The 21,865-nt window shown below is 39.9% G+C and overlaps 1 protein-coding gene across 2 annotated transcripts; it reads left to right on the plus strand.

Annotated features, from left to right (window-relative positions):
• Positions 1-6,486: 6,486 nt before the first annotated feature.
• LOC128371912 (plastin-3) lies at positions 6,487-20,907 on the plus strand. Of its 2 annotated transcripts, none has more exons than XM_053332306.1 (16): positions 6,487-6,558; positions 11,882-11,985; positions 12,896-13,047; positions 15,363-15,492; positions 15,685-15,817; positions 16,169-16,250; positions 16,337-16,502; positions 16,622-16,764; positions 17,696-17,791; positions 17,881-18,076; positions 18,487-18,565; positions 18,662-18,779; positions 18,869-18,999; positions 19,105-19,228; positions 19,481-19,605; positions 19,719-20,907. In XM_053332306.1, exons 2-16 carry the CDS (start codon positions 11,925-11,927, stop codon positions 19,849-19,851), a joined length of 1,869 nt encoding a protein of 622 aa, XP_053188281.1. In that variant the 5' UTR covers positions 6,487-6,558; positions 11,882-11,924; the 3' UTR covers positions 19,852-20,907. The 2 variants fall into 2 exon arrangements, with proteins under 2 accessions (XP_053188281.1, XP_053188282.1); XM_053332307.1 differs by having other exon boundaries at positions 6,538-6,595.
• Positions 20,908-21,865: the final 958 nt, after the last annotated feature.

Here is a 21,865-nt window from a genome sequence, read left to right on the forward strand (position 1 = left end):
ATTGGATACACTGGATATCTGAATCAGCTGTGACACAGGACATGCAAAACGTCCTAACAAGCAACAACTATCCCACTTCTTCATTTCTCTCTTGACCCATTATCACATTTTTCATTGATTTACCTGTACCTGTTTTCTTTTATCCTTTCTCTTTTATCCTCCATTTTTAGTGTAGTAACAAAAAGACACTAAAAAGGCTGAACATTTTAAATATATCTGCTGGATCTGATTAAATGGTTTAATATTTTTATAAAGAACTTTGGCACATGAGAAAAAGTTTAACAAATAGAATCATATATTTGAATGTTTTTATTGGATTTTACTTCACACATACAGCTCCACATACAGCACGAGAACATCTAGAAACTTGGAAACATCTAGAAACACCAATGCTTCACACACACACACACACACACACACCATAAGATCCATGAAAAATTATAATAATGAAAATAAACAAAATTAAATTGATAAAAATATTAGCGATAATGACAATAAACAAAATAAACAGACATACCGACAAAGAAGAGCAAAAATAGCTGCGCAGACAATGCAAATCGGCTACACACAACCGACAAATAGATGCACAAAAATAAATAAATAAAAACATCAATAATAAATAAAGTAAAAAATAAAATAAATAAACAAAAAAATATAAAAAATGTAAAAATAAATAAATTCACAGGGCCATTGCAATTATTTATTCGACATGGAGCTTCTCAACATATAGTAGGAACGGTTGCCAAAGCTTTTTGAACTTTTTTTCCGAGCCCTGGGTTATAGATCTTAGTTGTTCCACTCTGAGATGAGCCACCATGTCCATCACCCATCGCCTATGAGAAGGGGGTACCGACTTTTTCCATTTAAGCAGGATAGTCCGCTGTGCCAAAAGTGACATGGGTGGCTGAAATCCTGCAGTCCAGTGGCACCACACCAAATAAAGCTGTGACAGGGTTCGGTTGAATTGTTATTTCCCACACTGCAGTGATTGTGTCAAAAACCCCTTCCCAAAAGTCTTTTAGCCTTGAGCAGACCCAAAACATATGGCTAAGGGTGCCCTGGTCACATTTACACCTAGGACAGTTTTCACTGGTTCATGGGAACATTTCGGCAAGCTTGCTATTTGATAGGTGAAGTCTGTGCAGGAGTCCATGCCTGATACAAATAGATGAGTTGTGCACCCAGCCAACTGCCCTCTTCCATTCTGATACAGAAAGACCACAGCCTAGTACTGTCTCCCACTGCTGTTTAATACGGTCCAAAGAGGGAGCTGCTGCCCCCTGCAAAAGCTCATATATAGCAGACACACATCCTCTTTGCAAAGGCTCAGCTGTCAAGCATTCTTCCAACCAGCTGCTCTGTATATTTTGTGTTATTTAATAAAGCTTCGGACATGCAGATATTTGAAAAAATGTGATTGTGGAATATTAAGTTTTGTTTTTAACTGCTGAAATGACATGAAATTGCCTTCTTTAAAGAAATCCCTGACCAAGCCTACACCTTTTCTTGTCCAGAGCTGAAAAGTTGTGTCAATCAGAGATGGTGGGAAGAGGGCGTTTGCCGAGATGGGAGCTAAAGGGAGGCCCTGTTTGCACCCAAAATGAATTCTTAACTGTTTCCATATCTTAAGTGATCCTTGTGTCACCGGGTTGTGCCCAAGCGGTCTTTTACTCATTGGCAGTGAGCACAGATTAAGGAGCTCAGTGCTATTGGGCTGTAGGAACGCTGTTCCATAAGTGCCCAAAGGGGCATTTGTTTAACAAATAGAATCAGTTAAAACATAGAAACATAACAATAACAGTATAGTCTAGATACTGTGCATCTCAATGGATCAAAGGAAAAAGTAATCCTTTCTTGAAGGTGTTTTATACTATTCAAAGCTCAAGACCACAAAAACAAAACAAAGCAAAACAAGAGATAATTAAATAAAAAGAAAAAAAAATCATTTGCATAGTAAGTGCATTATGAAAGGTGTGAAAAGGATTAATGATCATGGCAAGAAAAATATGTAATGTATTAATGTTCCTCTGCCCTCTCTGAACCAGCACTAGTACATTATGTCAGTTATGCTTACTAGGATATTATTTTGTGTATATTCTTCATTATCAGGCAGTCTAGCTTAATAATGTGTCATATTCAAAGCAACACTTTTTACTGACTTGTCTTTCTTAGTACAACCTTTTGTCATTATGACTTCCTGTGTCAGTTTAAGTGCTTCCACCCACTATCATCACCACTGTCAACATCTACAGTGTGTATACCACCATGTTTTGTGTTTACTGTACACCTGTCTTTCCTGGAATTGTGACAATAAATAACATCATTTGTAAGCCACTGAGTCATTTAGGACACTGAAATTGTCAATAAACAGATCCGCATCACACGTATGTATTTAGTAAATGTTTCTACTTTGCTGATAATAATAGAAAACCCCATGTTAATTTTCATATTATTTGTGTTTTTTAGCATTTAATCCACAATCATATGCTCTTTGATCCACCTCATCAATTGGTTGTTTTTGCTGATAGCATGCTTTATATTTCTCCCACATCATAACGGAGACATGCAGCAGACACTGAACTCTTATAGGCTACTCTTCCAAGAAATATCACTGATGGATGGGTAGATATTAATTATTTAAAAGCCCACTGCTGTTCCACTACACACTCATTTTGTAAACTGATTTCAGTCTCCTATTCTGACTCTGTTGGTTCCAATGCCAGCATTTAGCTGTTTTGGGCCCTTAGATAAAACTAGAGGTGTTTTGAGCACATATTTGTCCTGGATGTGTATGGGTTGGAATCACTACTGAACATTTTAGACCATGTGAGGCTCAGTGTATTTAGCAATGAAACTGATTATTTACTGTAATTGCAAAAAGTTGAAGTAAAAAACAGTATTATGATATATCTATCCATTCTTATCATGGGAAGGGTCATGGGGGGCGAGAGTCTATCTCAGTTCACATTGCACAAGACATGGTTTGATAAGGTTTGATAAGTCAGACATGTTAATTACTGTATCAGATTTGGATTCATGAGAGTAATAAGATAATAAAATACATAGCTTTATGCTATGTATTAAGGTATTAAGTAACAGTGAGGTTATTTGTGTATTATTTTGTGTATTAGATTTTACTTTCCCCACCACTGAAAGTTCTTACAAAATATATGGAAATTAATATAAAATGTAGTGTTTAGGATATAACAAAATCTTCCTCAGCCTCGGGGGTTGTAAGAAGTCCAAAGAGGTGTTTTCTATAAAACATGAGAGGGATCAACATTAACCAAGGCCCAGTGGCTCCTGACCACTGAATTCTATAATGTGGCCACAAAAAACACAACACTGATGACACAAATAAACAATGACATTACTTGCACAGGCCACCAAATTCAGTGGGTTGTTGAAATAAAGTTAAGCATCTCTCCCTCATTATGTAATTTAAATATTGGGAGTCTTACAAAAACAGTTATTGCAAAAATATTGGCTTTACCTCCAGATGTAAGTTTGAGCAGTTCTGCTCTCATCTCTGGACTTGTTGGCAGTAAATTGTTGGCCAAACAGCTGTAGATTTTAGCCACTGCTGCCTGGTGTTTGCATGGCGCCCCAGTTTGTCCTGCAGGGCCTGAACAGAGCTCCAACTCCATGTCCACAACATACGTCTGCTTGGACCCCTCCACCAGGAACTTCTTCTCCTCAATCTATATAAAACATAAGTCATTCAAGGGGCAATACTTAATTAGCTTTTAAATTGGCGTGCATGTGTATAGATCCCTTTGACAAACATGTAGGACATCAGCAAATTACACTTATTAAGATCCATTACCTGCTGGATTTGCGAAGCTGCAATGTTGCCATCTTGGGGAAAGAATCTGGATCTCTGGAAAGATTCCCAGCATCCAAGGGCAACATCAACAATGTGTGTGTCTCATAGTAGGTCTCCAACCTTGATGTTAGGAGGTCGAAGAGCTGAGGAGGATTGAAGGCCTTCGTCCTCTGCAGAATCTTGTCCTTGAGGACACGCATTGCCGCTTCTACAAAATTGTAAGTGTTGTGACCTCTGGTGAGAAGACTGCCTCTGTAACTGAGTGCCCAACACTCCCTGCGATTGTACAGCCTTTCAATGTACTTTAGGTATTTTTCATATTTGCAATTGATTTTTTTTTTTAAATGCATACATCAAAAATGTAATAAAAGTATCCAAACACAATAGCTTCATGGTTTCATTACATTGTTCTTACAAATACATTGCTTGGCCAAAAAAAAGTCAACACCAAAAAAAAAAAGGTCACACACTAAAATTTTTCGTTGGACCGCCTTTAGCATTGATTACGCCACGCATTCGCTTGGGCATTGTTTCGATAAGCTCTGATAAGAAGAGAGGCAGATGAAGTGATGCAACCATCATGCCTAGTGTCTACTGTGCAAGCCTGTGGGGGCAGTGCTATGATCTGGGGTTGCTGCAGTTGGTCAGGTCTAGGTTCAGCAACATTATGTGCCCAAAGAATGAGGTCAGCTGACTACCTGAATATACTGAATGACCAGGTTATTCCATCAGTGTTTTTCTTCTTCCCTGAAGGCACAGGCATATTCCAAGATGGCAATGCCATGATTCATAGGGCTTAAATTGTGAAAGAGTGGTTCAGGGAGCATGAGACATCATTTTCACACATGGATTGTCCATCACAGAGTCCAGACATTAACCCCATTGAGAATCTTAGGGATGTGCTGGAGAGGGCTTTGCTCAGTGGTTCGACTCTCCCATCATCAATACAAGATCTTGGTGAAAAATGAATGCAACATTGGATGGAAATAAATCTTGTGACATTGCAGAAGCTTATCGAAACAATGCCACAGTGAATGCGTGCCGTAATCAAACCAAAAGCAGTCCAACGAAATATTAGAGTGTGTGACCTTTTTTTTGGTGGCAATTTTTTTTTTTGGCCAGGCAGTGTATAATGTGATCTGAAATCTGAAATTTCTGTCCTACAGCTGAGCACTAACCTGACTGCAACGGGATGTTGTCTTGCCTCACTGTAAAGCCTATCCTTTGTCTTTGCAGTACAGCATGTCTTTAACAACTGTGAACAGAGTCTGTCCCTGTGGTCCACACCACTCTCCTTGCACCACAGCCATCACCAAACTGCTTGAAGCAGATGGAAGGAGCACAGGAGAAGTGTGGCATCAGAAAATGCCTACTTTTGCACGTAGGGCAGGTCAGGGCAAATCACCCTGTTGACAGATGGATATATAAACTGCTAACTATACTCCACTTGGAGGTCATGTTTAAGCACCACCAGAGCAGATGTAGGGGTGTGGCCAATCTCAAACAGACCCATCAGAACCTCTTTTGCATTTTCCCCAACATCCTGGTGGCAGATAGCGTTGGCAACAAACAGGTGTTTATTATGCCTGTTTACTATCTGTGCCTCAATTGGGAAACGGGTAGACATTTTCGAGGCCTCGGTCCTAAAACATATATACATATCTGAATTTCATTATTATGTCTAAAACAATGAAATTGTGAGTAGGTCAATAAACTCACTTGCACATTTCATTTTGTAACACGCCAAAATATAGTAGATTTACAGCAGTATGAACCAATGGAAAAACAAACACTGATAAGTTGCTTTAAGAAATTTTGACAGCACAACTCTTACCTTGAATAGCCCCAACCTTTGTCGGGTGACATCCACCCTCCATTTCACCCCTAATGATCCCTTCAAAAGATGGATCCTCTGCTTGGCTTGCTCCACACAGTGCTGACATCCACACGTACTGTGGCATCAAGACCAGTGTGGTCTCCAGCTGAAGGCACCTTCTCATACTGGCAGACATGGTCGATCTGGGTTATAGGCTACAGTACTCCTTCAAAATGTTCTAATACTGTAAGTTAATACAACTATGTTATAAGATTTCTTATAGTAACAGTTAAGGAATCTCTAAGACACATTCAGCTGTGGATACTCCTCTATGTTTTCTGCTGGTCCTGAGCACATACAAACACTAGGTCCGAAAAAGCAAAAGACATTTACAAAACCATCACAATACAGCATGCTTAACTAAGCTATATAATTCTTTCATTATCTATGCACAATACCAAGCTAACCTGTTAACTTACCTGTTAGTACCAAGGACGTCAGGCAGACTGTAAAAAATGTGTATGAGGTGCAAGAGATAATATTAGACTCGTGTATTGATATTGTTTGCTAGTATATTCTACCAACTTAAAACTGTGGTGAATTCACATAAATAGATAACTTACCAAAGCATTTGTGTGGCCGTGATCTGTCATTTTCAAAGAGCGCACTTTACTATAATATCGCCACTGTTTTACAAGCAATTTCGCAGGACGCGTAAGCGCGGTTTCTATGGGAACGCAGTCGTCGAGGCTTCCGTACTACGGAAGTGGGCGTGGTTTAATCTAAACTGGGTTGGGAAAAACGGTAGACGCGGCCGGGCGGGGCCAACATTCCTGCCTCTGTCTACTTTTTGTCTCTACGTGGAGGAGGCAGGACCGCAAACTGGACGCTGTCTGGAATTTCAGGCGTACCGACAGTGAGTACCAATTTCCTGGCAACTTCTTATCCAAGAGGTACTTACAGACAGACTTTGTCTCGGATGTATTTCTGCTAAAATAACACTTTTGTCCCAAGCCTTCTCCTCTGTGAGAGCCGCTATCCTCAGCCTGGACAGGAGGATTTGCAAGAGTAAACAGGGATAGTTTCCTGCCTGCAAAACTTGCATGTCTGGCGCTAGCCGGGTAGCTGTAGCTAGCTACACCTTGACTGTAGCCTATTCATCCTCAGGGAGCTGGACAGAGCCTAGAAATGCTGAAATAAAGTAGCCTTTGAAGTTTGACGTTTAGCAAAAGTAAATCTAAGACATAACAAAGGTAACTTGAAATATGTCCAGTAAGTTAGATATAACTATAAATTCGGCATTATATGTTTTGAAAAACATATAAAAAGTGTATGTTGTCTTTTAAACTTTGGAAATATCAACCTTTGTGAACGTGGGAGCAGGTTCGTTCCGTTACTACACCAGCGCCCACCGGAGGAAGTCGCATAGGTGGAGCCTGCTTTACATTTAACATCTTCAGATTAGCATTGACCCATGTGTAAGCACACATTAAAGTCTGCTAAAGCCTTTTATTAAAGGTCCTTTACAATGCTAGGCGTGTGTGTTTGCTCCTCTGATCTGACACGTTTTTTTCGTGTTGACACTTATATGATGCCTGCACAACTCTAGTAAATGATTGACCCTTTGTTCAATTGATCTGTCTCTCCCTGTCGGTGCCACATTTAAATTGTATGGGACATAAAACTGCAAAGTGGACGTTCTCACGCTGCACATCAGATCTGACTTTCTTTGTTTGTTTGCGTGTTATGGTGCATTGGGAAAGATTGGTGATTGTTTTAAAACTGAAATGAAGCAGTTTCTTTAGTCTCTCAGAGTTTAATTGCGCCTGTGTAAAACAGCGGCCTATGTAAGGCTGTTTACTACTCTGAGTGATTTACCAGATTTTTCCTGTCGACCCATCTGGGTCAGCATTACACTTACATCTGGGATCCCAATTGTGTTGAGAAATAGTTGAACGACTGTCTGTGTGATGGTGTCAGAGAAACCCACATTTTAACTTGATAAATATTGTGACTTGGAACAAGAAGTGTGTTTTGAATACAGTTTAAATCAGTGGTGCTTTTCCTTCCAACAGTCCCTGCTGTCTCTCCTCAGTGAAAGTCATGTCATTGCTTGTATGGAGGGATATTTTGACAGGAAACGATGTTTAACTGTTAAACAACAAAGTATTAAATCTATTACAGTATTAGAAGTAAGGGGACATAGTTTTGTCCTAGTGGAAAAAAAGTGTTGTGTGTACTTCCTTTATGGGAAAGAGGAACACATCTTTTGTTACTTTTAACTGTGTCTGTCATTAACCTGATTGTGTTGATCAAATTGTCCATGAATGTACATGTGTGGTATGTATGCTGTGCTTCACTATAGCCCAAGTACAAAGTGAAACTCCCTTGTTCATACTATGGATAACTACATGGGAGCATGTTGGTGTTTTAAATACAGACATTATGTGTCTGATGTTATCTCTGTAAAGACAAACCAGACAGTCAAGAAGGAGGAGGAGGAGGAGGGAGCTTACCATGTGGATCCGCCCTTACTCACACCTGTGCGGGTGAACAGGTTGCTCCACTTTCTGCGCCGACAGGGTTTTAAACAGGTGCCGACACTTGTTATTCAACGGCGTGAAAGTGAACAAGTTATTTAAAGGGTGCACCTGTTTTCACGTCTTGTTTCTTGTGCTCTTCCTTTTCACACTGTTCTGTAACAATTTTTAAGAAAATTATATTAGCTGCATCTGGTCTTTTAATAATAATTAATAGAACTCTCAATCTGCACTGACACACACATTATATAATCATATTGACTTAAAAATCATAATCTGAGTCATGACAGTGTTTTTGAGTAATGGCAGCCCTTGTAGGTGTGTCTGTTTTTAAATTGAGCAGCCTAGCCCAACTGATTCAGCAGGATCTCAGTAACCTGTCTAATCACATTCTTAAGTGATGTCTGCTAGTGATTCCTGGTTTTACACCTATGCTAGCATGACCTGCTAGCTGCAGCTACTCTCTACATCCTTTCATTTGGTGAAAAGCAGTTTACTACATAGGGAAAGTTGTTCCAGTGGTAAAGATTAGCAGCTCACCATTTCATTTGAATATTTCCATGATGATTCACCATATTTGTGAGGTTTTATAATACCCCTAAACCCAGCCCAGGATGCTATGCATACAGCTGTACATGATGTTAGAGTTGGGTAAACTCCTCGTATAGTATTTGTTGTCGTCACCTTTTCTTTTCCTGTCAGTATGGCTGCGCTTATCTTATCCACACAGCAGTCGCAGACTGTATAGTGTTTATGAGTCAGTGCGCTTCACATCTGCAGGCGATTGTCACTGAGTAAAAATGTCCGTGTTCTTGCAGACTATGTTGGGTGTGTGCATATGAACTTGACCACACTTGGGAAGGGTGCCCAAGCTATTTGTGAGCCTCACATTTCCCATGTAACTGTGTGGATAAAACACTGGCAGCACGGGGTGTGTCAGCTCTACACATTTAACTCACCCATCTGGGAGCAGCCCACCGCTTTAAATTGACTGAAAGATCCATCAAAGGCGATTGTAAATGTCGTAGATGTGCTGTTTTTGGCCTGACAATTAAAGCTGGTGCGTGGAAAGAAATAGTTGTGTATGGTTGATATCCACACATAAAGTAAAGGGCAAGAGAGCTGAGAGAGCCTTGTGGAGGAGTGGTGAAACATCTTCAAGACTTGTTTTGCTACTGCTAGATATCACGTGACCTGGTTGATTAAAACCTACGTGTGTGTGTGTGTGTGTGTGTGTGTGTGTAGTGCTAATGCATTTGTTGTTTTCAGTGTATGTCACTACGTACCCACATAGCTTTCTGTTTGGTTCAAATTTAATCTCTTTCAAAAATGTCAAAGACTTGGAATTTGGGAAATCTTTTCCCAAGATTTTTGCTTTGTATTGAGTCCAATCATCAGTCAAAAGTATGGTAGCATTTTTCTTATCTATGAAACTCTGCACTGCAGCCAAGCACTGACATTTCAATCCTGTGTTTGACCTCTATCACGAGTATCGATATGCTTTTAGGCCAACAAGAGCCTCTCCATTTGCTGCTGCATTTAGAGGCACGTAGGATCTGCTCTCAAAACACACAGTCCAGCTGTCAAACACAGCAACTGTCTTTGGAGCCTGACACTCACAACTCATTTTCTAGCGTTACACAGGATTTATTGCCGTGGTTTGTAAGGCTGATTACAAACGCTCTATTCTTCTGTACAACCAGCAGTACGTCTCGCATTTGTCCGCCGCCATCTGTGCCCTTGCTCCGTGCACTTAACCCCTCTTCTGTTTCCACTCGGCCTGTGTCGAGGGTGTGACATGGCCTGGCAAATGAGGTAATGTTTGTCGGCCCTTATTGTAGCTGAGCCGACTTCAGCGACCACATTTCACATCCTTGTGGAGAAAAGTTAAATATAGCAACACACGCATCGTCATTTTCCTAATCGTTTAGTCAGGAGTTTAGTTGCTTGCCCTGATTTAGTAGCAGTTTGTGTAAGAAAAACACTCTGTTCTCTCTGATTCATGCCACTGTATGAATCAGAGAGAACAGAGAGAACTTTGATCTGTGTTACTGATAAAAGTGACAAATCTATTGTACTGTTACCTAAAACCAGTTCTCTACCCGATTTGTATTTCTTTATTGTGAACAGAATGATTTTATCTGAATGGCTTTGTTGGTTAAGCGCATTCCTGATTACTAGGACAATGTGTCGCATTTCATCAGTTTGTTTTGTTTTTAAGAATATAGGAACTGAGTCAGTCTCAGGGACCACATGGCTACTGTTTCATGAACACTATTAATAGTTTCATTCATGGAGGAAGAGGCACGGTTACTGGCCTTTTGTCTATTGTTTGTCTGCTTGAATGTGCATCTGTTAGGCTGCTGTGGCCTTCAAAGGAAATACTTTACTCTGAATGATACTAACAATCAGGTGGATAATGACCCGTTTGACTAACTGGATTTTCAACTATTCCCTAATATGGTTTTACATGTGTAGTAGGGAAGGAGAAGTAGCCATGCCCAGGATTTCTGACTAATACGCTGTGAAATCAGTCATCTGTACTTTTTACCATCAGGAAACGGGAACACTTTTCTGTCTGGAAAAAGTGTGATCCTTCGTTGTCAACTGCATCTTTGTTTTCTGAACACTTGTGTCAGAGAGGAATGCCATCTCACCAGTTTAGCCTCGGAGAGCCAAGCAAAGCAGCTCGCCCTGCTCACCTCCTCTGTAAAGTGAAGCACGATCTGCCCAGGCCTCACGCATTCCTGCTGCAAAACGGGAAGGAGGCACTCGGAGGAATTCCTTATTTTCAGTTTGGGACTTTTGCCTCGGAGGAGTTCGGGAACACAGTGTTTTTAGTCAGACAAAAAAATTCAGATAGTCTTACTCATTATGTGACTTGTCTTTACTCATTTAAGTGAATTCCTTTAAAGACACTTTTCTGTAATGGTTTCATGATGAACTGGCATCATATTTTTAGAGAAATAGCCCAAACAGAAGGCTCACAACTACTCCAGATGTGAGGTTATCATATAAAACCCGATCCCTTTTCAATACAGGTATCTCAGTTTCCATGATTCCACTTCAACACATTTCATTAAAATTTGATTTCTAGAGCAGACTTTTTAAAATTGTGAGGATTTGGACGATGTTCTGTTGCAGTAAGCAGATTTATAAGAAAGTGGTTTTATAAAAATCGCCTACTGTAAACAGTGAAGTGCTGTACTTGCTGCATGTCTGGTAGTTATTTTACAGTACAGGCCCATTACTATACAATGGAACAACAGGAAATTACTTTGATTATGGGTGAGAAACATGCTTGGAAAAGGAAAAGAGCAAAAGAAAGAAACCAAAGAGAACAGTAGATAGGATCAGTGGGGGTGGGGATCAGCCTGGATTAGTTAGACTGTTTTTATGAAGAACTACTAGTTTTTAGATTTCACAGAAGACGAGATGTGAAGTGTTTTCTGCCTGCAGAGGAAAGGTCACATCTACGTTGGCAGAAAAGTTGAGAATGTTCACCGAACCACGAGCAGTGAGATTACTGACTGGAGTGAGGGGCGCTGGCTGGAGACGCAGAATAGTGTGGTAGTCTGTATAAGTTACAGAGGCTGGAAGGAGGTTTACAGGAGGCTGATGAGGATGACGCTCTTCTTGTGTCCTTCCTCCTCATGTCAAGACACTGCTAATGACTCGGTACTCTTCTTCTCTCCGCAGTCCCACCTTTCTCTGACTGACCACCTCAGGTCAATCACAGAAAATGTCTGGAAAGATAACAAAAGAGGAGATGGAGGAAATGAGGGAGATCTTTGGGAAGATTGGTGAGTAAAAGCCATGTTAGATTAGATTCAACTTTATTATTGTACAGATCATGAGCACAAAGCCAGTGAAATGTAGTTAACATCCAACCAGAAGCAAAAAAATACAGTGTTATTTACAGATGAGTACAGGAAAGTCAGCACTATAGTATATCTTCCAACAATATGTACAGTGATGGACAGTAGAGAGGGTTATATATAGATAGATAGATAGATAGATAGATAGATAGATAGATAGATAGATAGATAGATAGATAGATAGATAGATAGATAGATATAGAGAGACAGAGTTAGACAATAGGTTGTATGTACAGTATTAACAGCATATGTACATTTGGGCAAGTATACACCACATATTTTTGGTTATATGTACTGAACACTGTATAGGTTAATTTATTATTGTAAAAAATATAAATAATATGAATAGCACCTAAGACATGCTCATTAAAGTACCATAAACAGTGCAGTAACGAGGAGGATTTTTGTAGCATCCAGTATTTGGAATACTGCATTTTTGAGGCTGATATCAATATGAGGGAGTAAAAAAATTCTCATGTCGTTATATCAGCCGATTTTATTTTTTTTTGCAATGATCCTTCACATGTTATCATCAAACCCTTGTGACAAAGATATGTAATGATATTTTTGTAATGATTCTATTAGAGTGATGCTGAGGAGTTTAATCTACCATGACAGATCCTTTTAATGAGAAGGATTAAATATTGCGTTTTCACTGCAACAAAAAAGTGATTTTAAGATAGCATGAGGCTCAATTAACTTCTGATGGCCATTTATTATTATTATTTTTGATTATTTTGATTATTAAGACAAACGATAAATCAACATCAAACTGACATTTATAGGTTGTGAAAATAAGTCTTCTGGTGTCTAATGATGGTTTTTGTGTGTGTAGATCTCGACAGCGATGGATACGTCGTTGATTATGAACTCCATGAGCTCCTCAAAGAGGCCGGCCATGCCCTACCTGGATACATGGTCCGAGAGATCATCCAGAAACTCGATCGCAACAAGGACAACAAGATCAGCTTCGAAGAGTTTTTGTCTGTACGTTAAGTGGAGCTCAGAACAGCTCGGGCTGCCGAGCCTGACAAGTTTTCACCTCTTGCTGCCGAGCCTGACAAGTTTTCACCTCTTGCTCAGAGCTTTCCTCACTGTGAGACTGTGAGTCGGTCTTTGTTTTCTGCTCTGCCTGAAGCGCCTCGCCCTCCTGAGTAAGACGGCTCAGTAAAGCAACTTTTAGCAGCAAAATGCTCGACAGAGTTGAAAGGCCCCTATACAAACAAACACACACACACACACACACACACACACACACACACACACACACACTAACTCAGGGAATGTGGAAGTGAGGTCAGCAGAGTGGTGTGAGTTCCAGTATTTTGTTTCAGTGGTGATGAGGGAGCAGTCATGTTACTGAGGCAGCTTCTGGTTTAGCACTGCAGGAATTTGAATTACAATCAGGAGGGTCGACCGCAACGTAGCTGTCGTTCTGTGACAGTTTAAATGTCTTGCTTTTGGATATGCGGCTTTTTTAGTCAGTCATTTGTAAACTTAACCTATGAAAATGACAAAGTGAAGCAAATTGAACTGGGTGGTCTTTGAACTGTGTTTTGTCCGAACCTCTGTGGCTGAACGTCTTTTGGTCTTGAAGTGTCGTGGGCTCTGTTACTGTAACTGTGGACTCAACTTTATTTAAACTGCTCCTTTTAAGGCAAAGATTTAGCCATGTGACAATCAGGGTTGAAAGATTTCAGAACGATTAAATCATAAAAATAGAGCCGTAATAACTACCATTAATTGAAGGTGAACAAAATAACAAAGTGTGTGTGTGTGTGTGTGTGTGTGTGTGTGTCTTGGCTGAAGGATTGATTAGTTGATATTTGCAATGATGTAAAACTGCAAGGTGACTGTTATGGGCTGTTATGTCATGTTCATGTGCTGGCGGGAGGAGATGTCATCCGGCACCTCCCAGTTGGCTGCTTAACAGCATTGTGCCATTGTGTCAGAGAGGTGTGTGCTCCGGCACAATGCTTTGATAAAACTCTGCTGTAAAAAATAGGTTCTTATGGACGATAACAGCCCAGTTTAAATGCATCCAGAGTGAATGTGGATATCATAGAAGTTTTAGCTGAGTTGTAGAACCAAGGTCACTATTGTCTTGTTGTGGTTATGTCTTTTACCTAGAGCGCACAAAAAAAAATGCAAGCTGGCACCCTGTGACCTTGTTTATGTTTGTGGTGAAGTGTGCTGTGCTTTTCAAACAGCGCCAGGCTGAATAGCTTATTGTGGTCAAACGCCACAGCAAGGCGGGTAGCCAGGCTTTGGTCACTGATGAAGCAGCAATAACTTCAGATTCAGGAAGTATCAGACATCTTACCATACAATATTTATTGTCTGTAGCTGCTCACATGTGCTGCTTTACTGATAAGCTTTATATTGTATGAACTCACACTATATAGCTCTTTATGGTTCCCCTTAAATGTCATTGAGACTGATTTTAATGCTGGGATGTAGCCAAGCTTGAGGGTGGTGTTAGTGTGGAGGATGATAACGACTGTGTTTGACAGTTTACTTGTACTGTTGATAACCTTAATGACACGCTGACACTTTTATTACTGATTATTTATTATATTTATTTATGGTTAGATGTGTAGTGACTGCACAGTTTCACTTTAAATCACTATAGTGTACCTAAATGCACCACACAGCATTAGTTACTGTTATGAACCTGAAAACTTTATGTATCAATGAACACTGTTGTTTTTAGACCATATATATTGTTCAGAAACTCAATTACGAGTCCAGATGTTGATCATCAGCTCTGTAGGTGGTAGGTAGCCTTTTATGTTTTCATGTTATTGAGGAGAAATTCCAGCTGCAATGCTGCAGAGCGACCTTGGCCGTCATGATGGCAAACAGGAGCTCAATAAGACAACAAGGGATTCAAATGACAGTAAAAGGAGAGAAGATGAGAGAGCACAGACGTCATTTTAAATTGTCTGGCAATTACTCATCATAAGTTTTATGTGTTAAAGGTGATAGTTACATATCAGTTCACCAGAATCATAGTGCAGTAATCACTACATGTGACATTGGATGTGAAGTTAGGATATTTAGTTATAATCTAAAACACTGCAACGAACAGCAGCCAACAATTCAGTGCTGTTGTTATTGACGAATTTGTGAATGTATGTCAATTACTTTTTGTTTTTAGATGTTTTAATTGGCCAAAGCAATGAAGTGATTAACCTCCACAACAAAACCATCATCTGCAGTATTTCCATAAATGTGTCTTAAGTAGTAATGTAGTCTTGGTGGTATTTGGTCTCTGAATATTCTTTGTTGTGTTGTTTCAGATCGTCCAGGACCTGAGGGGCAGTGAAATAGCAAAAACTTTCCGTAAGGCCATCAACAGAAAAGAAGGCATTCTGGCTATTGGAGGGACGTCGGAGCTGTCAAGCGAAGGCACACAACACTCGTTCTCTGGTACATTTGTCTGTTTCCTCCCTCCAGTCGCTGCTAATGTTTGTCATGAACTGTTGACTTTGTACCTTCAGGTGCAGACGGTTCGTTTGCCATTGAGAAGCCCATAATGGATCCACTTTAATGAGTCATTGTGAGCGATACTGTCATGCTGTTTTTTTACTGACGCCTGTGTGTGGATGTTCACCCTTACAGAGGAGGAGAGATACGCCTTTGTAAACTGGATCAACAGTGCTCTGGAAAAAGACCCTGACTGCCAACATGTCCTGCCCATGGATCCCAACACAGACTCTCTGTTCACCTCTGTCGGAGACGGTATAGTCCTCTGGTGTGTGTTCCTGTTTTCACTGCAAGGCAGCAACTCCACTATCCCCTCCCTTACTTGCTGTAGCTGCCTCTATGAAATATATCAAATACCTGCAGCTCACTGATCTTACTGGTGTGTTCATGTTATGGCTGAAAGAAAAGCCTGTATTGGTCAAACACTGCAATGTTCTCCGCACATTGCAGTGCAGGAAATGATATTGCTACTTTCATGAGAATATTCAGAAATGAATACGTATTGTTCCAAATCTATCTACATTAGTATGTACAATATAGTAGTATAATATATTATATTATTACGTATGTCAGTAGAAATATAAATAATGTTGGTTTTGTTTTTTGTATGGATACACAGCAAAATGATCAACCTGTCAGTGCCGGACACCATCGATGAGAGGACCATAAATAAGAAGAAGCTGACACCGTTTACAATACAGGTCAGTTAGATTTACATCAGCGCTGCTTTTTTTAAATTATTTTTTATCTGTGTCACCACTCAGCTGATGCTTTATTTACCTTACAGGAGAATCTCAACCTGGCCCTGAACTCAGCTTCTGCCATTGGCTGCCATGTGGTGAACATTGGTGCTTTAGACCTGAAGGAGGGGAAGCCCCACCTGGTGCTGGGCCTGCTGTGGCAGATCATCAAAATTGGCCTGTTTGCTGACATCGAGCTCAGCAGAAATGAAGGTACAGGGCATGTTTGAGATTTCCGTTATGCAACAGGTGTTTGAGTCCGTGTTCCCATCACTAGGGTTTCCTGGTCTGTTGTCAGGTAGCTTTAACTGATCATTAACACCCCTTGACAGCACTGGCAGCATTGCTGAGAGACGGAGAAACCCTGGAGGACCTGATGAAGCTGTCTCCAGAAGAACTGCTCCTACGCTGGGCAAACTTTCATCTGGAAAACGCTGGCTGGCAGAAGATCAATAACTTCAGCTCTGACATCAAGGTAGCCTTTCTCACTAAAACTAAAAGCACTTTGTTCACACTGAGTATTTAAACACTAAATGATTTTCAAACTTGCAGTTTTAAGGTTCTTATGAGGAGAGTGTGTTGCTTTGTTGCGTTTTTTTAGGTTTTTTTTTACCAATTTATTTTTGCGTGTTTAGTAAACATGTCCAACAACACAGGTGTCTATCAGCACCCTGGGCAAGGCAGTGTTTACACAAACTCAGTCAAATATCCGCCTACACTGCTCCAGAAATAGGATTGAATGAGTAGTGTCTCCTTCAGCTAACATTTAGCAAACTGTCTTGTGCATGTAAGCATTTAAGATGTTTTGCGTCTCTGGAAAAATTCATGTTACTAAGGATGTTTTGATACATAATTTTAACAACTTAATCAGATCTAAAATATTAGTCCGTTTGAAAATATTGTTGTATATTTGTTTACACTTTTGGGTACTGAAGCAGGCAGGTGAACAAGCAGCTACAACACCTCTCCTTGTCTGGTTATCCATGTCATTTTTTCCTCATGCTATTTCCACTATTTTATAGACATAGACATTTCTTAAACAAAGAATTTTACATATTGTTCTGCAGTACACACTACATTTTACAGAATAATTCTCCGAAATGGCATTTTAAGATTAAATATTTGTTTCGTCTAGTTTCATCAGCTTATATAGATTTAATATATGCCAAATGTAGTGTTTATAAAGCAAATCTAATGCATATACAGTACTGAACAATTTAAGAGAGCATTTAAATACCTGACAGGTGATTGACAAAATACAAAACAATGTGCTCACTACAAGTTAAGTTCAGGTTTATCAACACCTCAAGATGTGGCACTAATTAAAGTACAGATATCCTAATGAGACAAAAGTTAGTTATGTTACACAGTGAAATTTAATTGTGTTTGTTTGTATTATCCTGCAGGACTCCAGGGCCTATTTCCACCTCCTGAATCAGATCTCTCCAAAAGGCACCGACGAGGACCAGCCACGTATAGACATTAACATGGCAGGCTTCAGTGTAAGTGCTTCGACAGTTGAGAGTCTTCACCACATGGTGACAGCTGTACAGCATCTCTGATCGCAGTGTGTGTTCTGTGTGTTGTTCAGGAGAAAGATGACATGAAGAGAGCAGAAGCCATGCTGCAGCAGGCCGACAGACTCAGCTGTCGACAGTTTGTCACCGCAGCTGACGTCGTCAGTGGAAACCCCAAACTCAACCTTGCCTTTGTGGCCAATCTGTTTAACAAATATCCAGCTCTGACCAAACCTGAGAATGAAGACATTGACTGGGGACTGTTGGAAGGTGGGTGTGGGGAGCAGGATGAGTTTACTCATATTTCAGATTAACTTTAAAGCAACAAAGTTTCAGCCTGAGGACAACCAGCTCTGCACAAACAGCTGTTAACTAACGCATACAGGCTCATTTTAGCATAGAAACTTTTTTTTTTTAATTTTATGATGCAACAACAAACCACTTCTAAGTTTGGCTCCTTCTGTACAAATTAGTGTACAGATCACATTTACAAGATTATGGTGGTTTAAGCTAACACAGTGGTATCAGAGGTATCAGAAACATCAATCAGGTCTATTCAGTTCTGATAAAACCAACAAACTGCATGTTTTAAATCACACTGACTATTACTGAGACCTTCATTATGGCTGCCAACTACATCACCTGAAACCCACTCAATCCTATGATCCTTTTCTCTCCAGGTGAGACACGGGAAGAGAGGACGTTCAGAAACTGGATGAACTCTCTGGGAGTGAACCCACATGTCAATCATCTGTATGGGTACGTACCACAGACAGTTTGTTTTACTCCTGCATACGCCAGTATCTGAATATGTATTGCATGTTAATGAATATCAAACACAATCTTGTTTTATAGAGACCTGCAGGATGCCATGGTCATCCTTCAGCTCTACGAGAGGATTAAAGTGGCTGTTGACTGGAACAACAAGGTCAACAAGCCGCCTTACCCCAAACTGGGAACCAACATGAAAAAGGTGAATTAGGATTTCTTTTAAACATTCATATCCATGAAAAAATCCTTGATGGCTGTCTTTTGCTAATTATTTAATTTTTCTACCCTAAGTTGGAGAATTGCAACTATGCAGTGGAACTGGGCAAAACAGCCAAGTTCTCCCTCGTTGGCATCGGTGGGCAGGACCTGAACGATGGCAACGCTACCCTGACTCTGGCACTGGTGTGGCAGCTAATGAGAAGGTAAAACACCACTTCACACTTGTTTTTTTCCAGGTAAAAAAAATAAGTTCACTGGACTGTTCAGTCCATACTCATTATAACTACAATGCCTCTCCTCTCTTTCAGATATACGTTGAATGTACTAGAGGAACTGGGTGATGGACAGAAAGTAAATGATGACATCATTGTAAAGTGGGTCAATGAAACATTGGCAGAGGCTGGAAAATCAACCAAGATTTCAAGCTTTAAGGTGAAACAGTCTGCACACGTTCTGCTTACATTGCTGTGAAAAAAAACTGCAGGTATAGAGTAGATAAAACAAACACTGAAAGTTAACTTCCTCTGAGGAGTTTTTACATTTTGACTTCATCAAATTGTAGATAAAGAACTTTATCTCTGAGTCTGAATGGCAGCTGAATGGAATATATTATCAGTGCTATCGGCCTCAGTGACTTTTATCCTGTGTGTTTGATCCTTAATCTGTGTGCTTTGTGACGATCAGGACAAGGAGATCAGCAGCAGCTTGGCAGTATTGGAACTGATCGACGCCATCCAGCCTGGCAGCATCAATTACGAACTGATAAAGACAGGCAGTCTCTCTGAAGACGACAAGCTGGAGAACGCCAAGTAAGACTTTTTATTTTTTCTATGACAAAACCAGAGAGGCAACCAGTCATTTGTGATTATTTCGGTCACTTTTGAAACAGTTTTATATGTATAAACCCCTCTGTTCTTCCTAGATACGCCGTCTCTATGGCAAGGAAGATCGGAGCTCGCGTCTACGCTCTCCCAGAAGACCTGGTGGAGGTCAAGCCCAAGATGGTGATGACAGTCTTTGCCTGCTTGATGGGTCGGGGGATGAAGCGAGCTTAAGAGACTGTCTGCGATCATTGTGGCACTTACTATACTCGTTCCCACAAGCCATTAGTCTTTTGAAAGAGTCCCTCCCCCCTTTCCAACTGAAGGAATGAAGAATGGTTCTTTTGAATGAGAATTACATGAAGTCAAAATCAGAAATTTGCATGAACCCGCAACTCTTTTTGGTTAATGGAGGTGTTTACTGAAAAATCACGTGCTGTCCTCTTTATTTAAAGTGAGCCCAACCTACTAAAGATCAGAAGAGCTGGGCCTCATGTTACAGGACAACTTGTTACTTTTGATATGCAGAAGTCTCAACTAATGTATAAGAATGCTGTTTTTTTAAAAGCAAGAATGCATATTTCCAGCTGCAAGGTTGTTTACATATTTTTACTCAGACTGATAAGTAAATTATATCCTCGACTAAGCAACACACATTCCTAAATACCATACTTATAAATAAATGCTTGACAAGGCAAAAAAAAAAAAAAAAAAAATCGGGCAATGAGAGGCAGGATGTTTAGGTGGAGCACACGTCAAACAAACACCAAAACATTCCCTCTCACTGAATGAAGTACAAGCATGTCTTAATAACTGGCACCATAAACTTCTACATATCTGTATACAGAAGCCATGAGGTCAAATTATACTAATGACCAGCCTGTATGTGCTGTCTGTATTCTTGTATTCGTCATTTGTTTTGTTTCTTGGGATTATTACGTGAGGTAAAATGCTGTTTTTTTGGGGGGGGTGTCTAGTCTTTGTCGTATTGGGCTTCTTGTTTTTTGTCTGTTACGTTGGATGAGGAGCAGGCGGACTGGACTCTCCTGGCTTCTGCTGTGCCTTCTTGTCTCAAAGACGACCTATACTCGTACTTTGAGGTTTTTCCTTTTTTTTTTTTTTTTTTGTTTTTCCTTTTCTTTTTTTTTGTATTCAACATTACCAAATATAAACAGTAACTTCATTCCAGGTAGCTTCATGATACTCTACGACAGTGGCCGGATTGTATTTGGTCTCATGTTCATGGTTATTCTTTAAGCGCTTCACATGTAACAATAAATATGACTTTAAAAATGACTAGAGTGTTTTTATCTTCATCAGTCAGTCCACCACAGTCCACCATCTGATTCCACAGGGAATCAGATGTGCTTAAATTATTTATCTCTTTGATTTAGAGCTATTTCAAAATTAAACCTATTAAAATTCCTCAGTTATAACTTAAATATCGTCAGTCAGTATCTTCTGAAATGATCACTTATTTACCACAAACACAGAAAACAAACCTTTTTCAAAGAATGCCACAGGCAGTTCAAGACCAGTGTTCAACATCTCATCATAAATACTATGTAGCACCCATTTAATGTCCTGTGTCCAGGCTAATAAAGTCATGTACACGCTTGCTTCTATGCAAATGAAATGTTGAATTTGAGTTTGGAAACAAGTTGTCACAACAATCTCAACACAGCGTCCATGTAGAAGCTGGAACTTTCAGTCATCCCATGATCTTCCTCAGCAGAAGGATTAGCTATGGTATTGCAGATGTTCAAATGAACGTATAAATGGACCTTGTGTGTTTTGAGTTTTTTTTTCATCTACTGTTTCCAAATTAAAGAAACTCAAATGAAGAAAAGGTAGATAAGAAGTCCTTCAAGTGTTGTGAAAAGATCAGATTTGTTCAATTGGATGTTCGAAGAAATTTGAACATCTGTATTTCCGTTTCATAAAATTATGTAATATTATTCAAACGTTGTGGTGAGATTTTATTGACTAAGTTAAATCTTCCTCCAACAACAACAACCTGTCAGAAGAAAACCACAAATGCTAACTTCTTTTTTTTTTTAACGATCCCAGCTCTCACTCGATTGTCTCTTTACTGCTGTCTGCTTCTCTTTTCTCTTATCTGGCTTTCTGATGCCGCCATCATGGCTTTATGTTCTTCCCTGTTTTGCATTGTAAAACACAGTACCTGTTTTGAAATAGCATCTCATAAAAAAAGATTTATCATTGTTTGTATTCGGTCTCTCTTCTG

Source organism: Scomber japonicus, chromosome 13, assembly GCF_027409825.1.
Source record: "Scomber japonicus isolate fScoJap1 chromosome 13, fScoJap1.pri, whole genome shotgun sequence".
Lineage (NCBI taxonomy): Eukaryota > Metazoa > Chordata > Actinopteri > Scombriformes > Scombridae > Scomber > Scomber japonicus.

What these genes read in the sequence shown, in the direction of transcription:
- LOC128371912 (XM_053332306.1), top strand. Translation starts at nt 11,925, where the DNA reads ATGTCTGGAAAGATAACAAAAGAGGAGATGGAGGAAATGAGGGAGATC. An exon ending in ACTTCAGCTCTGACATCAAG is followed by an intron (nt 16,765 to 17,695) that starts GTAGCCTTTCTC and finishes ATTATCCTGCAG; the next exon opens with GACTCCAGGGCCTATTTCCA. An exon ending in TGACTGGGGACTGTTGGAAG is followed by an intron (nt 18,077 to 18,486) that starts GTGGGTGTGGGG and finishes TTTTCTCTCCAG; the next exon opens with GTGAGACACGGGAAGAGAGG.